The 6,762-nt window shown below is 52.2% G+C and overlaps 1 protein-coding gene across 1 annotated transcript in view; it reads right to left on the bottom strand.

Moving 5' to 3' along the window:
• LOC104992808 (trinucleotide repeat-containing gene 18 protein-like) overlaps window positions 1-6,762 on the bottom strand; it is a 24,921-nt gene that overhangs the window by 17,405 nt on the left and 754 nt on the right. Inside the window, exons 3-4 of the mRNA XM_010845796.1 lie at window positions 6,603-6,762; window positions 18-210 (exon numbers count right to left, since the gene is read on the bottom strand). Coding sequence (XP_010844098.1) covers window positions 18-210; window positions 6,603-6,762 — 353 coding nt within the window. The remainder of the gene's footprint in view (window positions 1-17; window positions 211-6,602) is intronic.

The raw sequence follows: 6,762 nt of genomic DNA, 5'->3' as shown, positions 1-6,762 counted from the left end.
GTGCCCTTCCGATCTACTTGCGGGCCTTGCGCCCCTTCTCGGCCGCCAGCTTGGCCTTGTCGGGGCTGCTGGGGCCGGGGGCGCGCGCACCAGGCACAGCCAGGGCTGGACCTGGCTCCCCCAGCCCCTTCTTGGGCCGCAGCAGCCCGGCGGGTGACCGCTTCCGCACCTTGACCTCGCTCTCTGAGTCGGTGTACTCGAACTCCGTGCCTGCGTGCAGGTGAGGGGGGCGGCTGTGGACGGGGCGCTCTGCGGCCCCCACTTCCCACCCTGGCCACCCCACCCCTGCTGCAGGGACGAGGCCACCCGGGGAGGCTTCCGCTGCTTCCAGGGAGGATCCTGAGGCCGAAGATCCGAAGGACTGTGGCCCACTCCCATCCTGAATCACCCCAGGCTGCCCAGACTCTGCTCCGGACCCTTTGCCCCAAAGCACTGTCTGGGAATGTGGCATCTCCTGCCTGGCCACGTGTGAGCTTCCCGGCTCTTCCTGGGCCTCCTCGAGCATCCAGGAGCCCTGGGAGGGTGAGCCGGGGAGAGCCCCACACCTGCACGGGCAGCAGCTCTAAGGGAGGTAGGCGGGAAAGTCCACACAAAATCCCCAAGCCCCAGCACGGCCTTGCCTCTCAAAACTGGGGGTCCTAGACACCCAGTCCCCTTTCAAGAGGACAAGATTCCCCAGAATCCACACAGATCTGGGGCCCAGCCCCTCCCCACAGCCAGGGGGCCACTTCCCTCTGCTGCAGGGCAGCCCCCAGCTTCCGCCCAGCTCCTGGGCTCCTTGAACGCACAACCTCTCCCCAACATCCGTTGTCCTCTGTCCTTGTAAGCCCCCCGGTCTTCGCTCCTTCTGGCCCCTCTGCCCACACCACCATCTCTCCCTGCCCTCCACCTGGATGACTGCAGCCTCCTTTCTGAGAAGACCCACTCCGCGCCCTGGGGAGTCCTCGGGCCACCCCTCCTCACCACAGGTACACGGCACACTGCAGAGGTCCCGTCTGTGTTTGTCTATCTTGGCGTGCTCCACCCCCAGAAGTAGATCCCCACCTTCTCCTGGAGCCCCCAGAGTGGTACAGCGCAAAGCTTGGCCCAGAGGTGGTGGCCAGGAGAAGACTCTAAATGGGGGTGAGTGGTGCTTCTCCCCATCAGGGGAATGAAGAGGGGCCTGCCTCCTCCAGGCAGACCCCAGGGACGAGATGTCTGTGACAGTCCTGGGCTGACCGCCCCAGCGAAGGACTTGCCCCAGGTCAGCCGAGAAGCCAGGGCTGAACCTCAGGCCTACTGACCCTTGGGCAGCCAGCAGCCTGGCCACAAAGGCTCTTGCGGGAGGCTGAGACCCATCACCCCAACAGATGCAGCCTCGGTGGCAAGGGCAGGGCCAGGGGAGGGGCCACACTCCAGGAGAAGGAACCACTTGCAAAGAATGATGATCTTATTAATTCATCTTTTGTTAACAGACTTCCTGCTGCAGGGGAGATAGCTGGGGCTTTCTTAGCTGATTAGGGTGCAGGCCATAAAACACTCTTGGTCTGTGAGCTCTGCTTCTGGGTATGAGGGACTGAGATCCCACCTGATGACAGGTCCCTTGCAGAAAGCCACCTGCAATCCAGGACGCACACAGACCGCTGCAGGCGCACCGCACAGGGAGCCGGCGCGGGCAGGGCGGCGGGCGGGACTGGACCCTCCCTGGAGAGCAGGGGCTGGGGCCTCCTGCTCACCGCAAGATCGGGTAGGAAGATAACAGTTAAGAGCCTTTGGGGCAGCACAAGCAGTGCCGGGAACAGAGGACACGGTCTCATCAGGCCCCGCGGTGGGGACAAGCACGAGGCCCGCAGAGACGGAAGCATCTTGCCGCAGCCTCACTGCGGACAGGCCGGAGCAGGGAGCAGAACCCCCAGCCTTGATTCCCAACCAGCGTCCAGTGAAATGTCTCCTCCTCCCCAAAAAAACAGGCAGAAAGGAGGAAAAAGGAACAGGCCCAGAAAACAGACAAAAAATAGTAGAGAAGAGAATAAGACAAAAATAGGCTGAACGTCAGGGGATTAAGAGAGACATACGATGCGAAGAGTAACCAAAGTTGAGCTGCAGTGGCTGTATAGACAGGCCTCACTTCATTGTGAAACTGCACCTTTTACCAACTCGAGACCGGTGGCAACCCTGCGTCGAGCACGTCTGTGGGCGATCGTCTTCCAAGAGCGTTTGCTCCCTCTATGCCTCTGTGTCCCATTTTGGTAATTCTCACAAGATTTCAACTTTCTTCATTATCATTATATGATACCATGCTTGTTATATCTGTGAGCAGTGATCTTTGATGTTACTACTACAACTCACTGAAGGCTCAGAAGATGGTTGTCGATTTTTAGCAATAAAATATTTTTTAACTGAGGTAGGTGCTTTTTTTCTTAAGATATAATGCTACTGCATCTTTAGGACTATAATATGGTATAAACCAGAGAAGGCAATGGCACCCCACCCCAGTACTCTTGCCTGGAAAATCCCATGGATGGAGGAGCCTGATAGGCTGCAGTCCATGGGGTCGCTAAGAGTCAGACACGACCGAGCGACTTCACTTTCACTTTTCACTTTCCTGCATTGCAGAAGGAAATGGCAACCCACTTCAGTGTTCTTGCCTGGAGAATCCCAGGGAAGGGGGAGCCTGGTGGCTGCCGTCTATGGGGTCACACAGAGTCGGACACGACTGAAGCGACTTAGCAGCAGCAGCATGGTATAAACACAACTTTTATATGCATTGGGAAACCAAAACATTTGTGTGGCTCACTTTACTGCAATATTGGGTAAATGCAACATTGCGTTGGTCTGGAATTAAACCCACATGATCTGTGAGGTATGTCTCTACTATTATCAGACAAAATAGGTTTGAAGACAGAAATCAAGAAAGAAGAAGGACGTTTCACAATGATAAAATGATCGATCCATCAAGAAAACATAACTATAAACAGACGTAAACGCAACGCAGAAACGCACAGGCAAGATTATACACCGTGACCCCGTGAGACACAGGCCAGGCATGCAAGGCTGCTTGGACACTCTTTACAAAATCAATATAATACACCATATTAATAGGATAAAACATTAAAACCACATGAACAGCACATCAACAGACACAGAAAAAGCAACTGACAAAATCCAGTACCCTTTTGTGATAAAACCACTCAACAAATGAGAAACAGAAGGAAACTTCCTTAACCTGACAAATGAAGAAAAAAAACCACTGTTAACATTATATTTGGGGTTCCCAGGTGGCTCAGTGGTAAAGAATCCACCTGCCAAGCAGGGGACTTGGGTTCATGGAAGAGATCCTGGGTCAGGAAGATACCCTGGAGAAGGAAGCGGGAACCCACTCCACTATTCTTGTTTGGGAAATTCCATGGACAGAGGAGCCTGGCAGGCTACAGTCTATGGGGTCGTAAAGAGTTGGACATGACTTAGCAACTAAACAACCACATCATACTTAATAGAAAAAAGTATGAAAGCTTTCTCACAAAGATATCTATGGAGCAGGGAGAACAGGAAAAAAAAAAAAAAAAGATATCTATTCTCAGCACTTCTGCTCAGTATTGAACGCAAGATCCTAGCCAGAGCAATTAGGCAAGGAAAATAAAGGGACTATACATTGGAAAGGAAAACATAAAACTACCTCTATTTGTAGATGGCATGAAACTCCAGTACTTTGGCCATCTCATGCAAAGAGTTGACTCACTGGAAAAGACTCATGCTGGGGGGGATTGGGGGCAGGAGGAGAAGGGGACGACAGAGGATGAGATGGCTGGATGGCATCACTGACTCGATGGACGTGAGTCTCAGTGAACTCCCGGATGACGGACAGGGATGGTGATGCACAGGGAGGCCTGGCGTGCTGCGGTTCATGGGGTCGCAAAGAGTCGGACACGACTGAGCGACTGCACTGAACTGCACTGATCTTATATATAGAAAATCCTAAGGAATCTACTTTAAAAAAATTATTAGAACAAATGAGTTTAGCAAGGATGTAAGATATAAGATCAATTTACAAAAATCAGTTACATTTCTATACATTACCAGCAAGCACTGCAAAAATGAACAGAATTCCATTTACAATAGCATCCTAAAGGCCTTCCCTGGTGGCACAGTGGATAAGGATCTTTCCCGTATACCAGCAATGAACAAGTGGGAATCTGAAACTTAAAAGACAGTATTACTTACACTAGCGATCCCCAAAATGAAGGAAGTTAAATTTAACAAAATATGTAAAAGATCCAAATGAGGAAAACTATTAAAAAAAAATCTGATAAAAGAAATCAAAGCTAGTCCATTGCCAACAGGAAGAACTGATACTGTCAAAGTGTCATTTCTTTCCAAATTGATCTATGGATTCAATGTAATAAACCCAGTAAGAAATGCAGCGAGTTATTTTGTAGATACCAATTCTAAAGTTCGTATATTGAGGCAAAAGGCCCACAACAGCTAACTCAATATTTAAAGATAAGAACAAAGTCAGAGGACTGAAGGTAACTCATTTCAAGACTTACTGTAAAGGTAGAGTAATCAAGACAGGGAGATATTGGCAAAAGAATAGACAAACAGGTCAATGGGACAGCATAGAGAGCCCAGAAAGAGACTGCCATGAAATTGTCCGGTGACGTCTGACAAAGGAGAAAAGGCAATACGATGGAAAAGAGAGAATCTTCTCAACAAACGGTGCTGGAGCCAGTGGACATCCACGTGCAAAAAAAAACCAGAACCTGGACGCAGACCTTACACCCTTCACAAAAGTTAATTCACGCTGGACCACAGGCCTAAACTTAGAACTGCAAAAATACAGGATTTCTAGACGATGATGTAGGAGAAAATCTAGATGGCCTTTGGTATGGCGGTAAATTTTTAGATACAAAACCAAAGGCAGGATCCATTAAAAAAAAAAAAAAAGAACTGATAAGCTGGACTTCAGTAAAATTAAAATTTTCTGCTTTGTGAAAGGCACTGCCAAGAGAATGAAAAGATGAGACCCAGGAGAAAATGTCTGCAAAAGACACATCTGACTGTTATCTGAAATACAAAAGGAACCCTTAAAACTCAGCATTAAGATTTAAATTAAATAACCCAATTTAAGAATGGGACAAAAACCTTAACAAACACTTTACCAAAGAAGATATGCAAATAGCAAATAATAAGCATATGAAAAGATGCTCCACAGCGTATCATTAGGAAAAATGCAAATTAAAACAACGAGAACGTCCAGAATCCAAAACACTAACACCAAACGCTGGTGAGGGTGCTGAGCAGCAGCAACTCCCATTCACTGCTGGCGGGACTGCAAAACGGTGGTTAACTTCGAAAGACAGTCTGGCAGTTTCTTAAAAAACGAAGCGTGATCTTAACATATGCATATAATCTAGTGATCACACTCCTTGGTATTTACCCAAAGGAGCTGAAAACAGGTCCAGACAAAAACCTGCACACAGAAGTCTAGAGAAGCTTCAGTGAAAACCGCCAGAACCACGGTGCCACCCAGACGTCCTTTGGGGCCTTGAGCAGGTGAATGAAGAAACCAACTGTGGTCCGTCCTGACAGTGGAACGTTTCTCAGCACAGAAAGCACTGGGCCATCCAGCCCTGAACAGACGTGGTCTCTGGAGGTGGTGCGGGCCACTGGGAATGCGCTCTGGGGTGCATGAAGTCCGGGCAGCTGCAGGAGGCCGGGGGGTCGGGGTGGCAGGGTGGCAAGCAGGGCCCATTTCCCGTGCTCCAGCCCCTGCCAGGAGGGCCTCATGTGTACCACCGAGGCTCAGAAAAGGGCAAAGGGAGCTGACAGCCCAAACACTAACCCCTGGTGAAGGTGAGCTGGGTCCATGCAGGGAAAGTGGCCCCGTGAGAATGGGAGTGAGCCCAGGAGACGGTCCCAAGGTGTCTATCTGTCCCAAGAAGACAGAGATACGACCGGAGACGCAGAAAGGAGGGACGCAGGGCCAGGATACGGCTGGGCCTCCTGCCCGAGGGTTGGTGCCTGCTGCCTTTGTCTGCCCAGCCGGGCAGCGAGACGGTAAGCCAGCACCTGGTCACCCGCACTAATGACCTCCGCTGGGTTGCAACCCCAGGCCCACGAAATCTGCCCGGTCTGGGCCAACGCATCTCACTGAATAAACCAGTCCCACCTACTGCCCTAAGTGTGAAGAGCTTCCCCTTCTTCCAGACCTTCGTGCGGCCTGTTCTTGCCACGTTCGCCTCGACTTCTCCTACATCGCCTTAGCCAGCTCCCATTTTTCTCTCCTGGCTCAGCCTGGGTGTCGCCAACCTGCAGCGGTCTCCCTTACCCCTGGGCTGGGCCAGGGGCCTCCCACAGCCCCCAGCGTGCAGATCCGAGGCCTCTGCAGACCCCAGAGCTGCCTCTGGGCGCCTGAGGTCCTGTTTGCTGGGAGCATCGCCAGTGAAGGTCAGGGCACAGCTCTGGAGACCCTTCCCCAGGGAGTGGCAGGCCAGGGAGGCCCCCATCACCAGGGCCGTCCACCCAGGCCCGGCCCAGCCCTGGAGTTCCCGTCCTTCTCTTGAGCCCCTCCTGCAGGCCAGGCAGTGGGACCCGCCGCCACACAGCCCACCGCCGGGACTCACCCATCAGGCTCTGCCGCTCCTCCTTCTTGCGGGCCTTCTGCTTGGCCTCGAGCTGCACCACGGACAGGGATGGCCCCACGGTGGGGCTGGGCAGGGCGCTAGCAGCAAAGCGCGCCAGCAGGCCCAGCCCGCTCTCCTCCAGGCCTGGTGACAGGGCCCG

The sequence above is a fragment of the Bison bison genome, unplaced genomic scaffold (assembly GCF_000754665.1).
Source record: "Bison bison bison isolate TAMUID 2011002044 unplaced genomic scaffold, Bison_UMD1.0 scf7180017864223, whole genome shotgun sequence".
NCBI lineage: Eukaryota > Metazoa > Chordata > Mammalia > Artiodactyla > Bovidae > Bison > Bison bison.
This window is presented reverse-complemented; position numbering and strand designations above follow the sequence as displayed.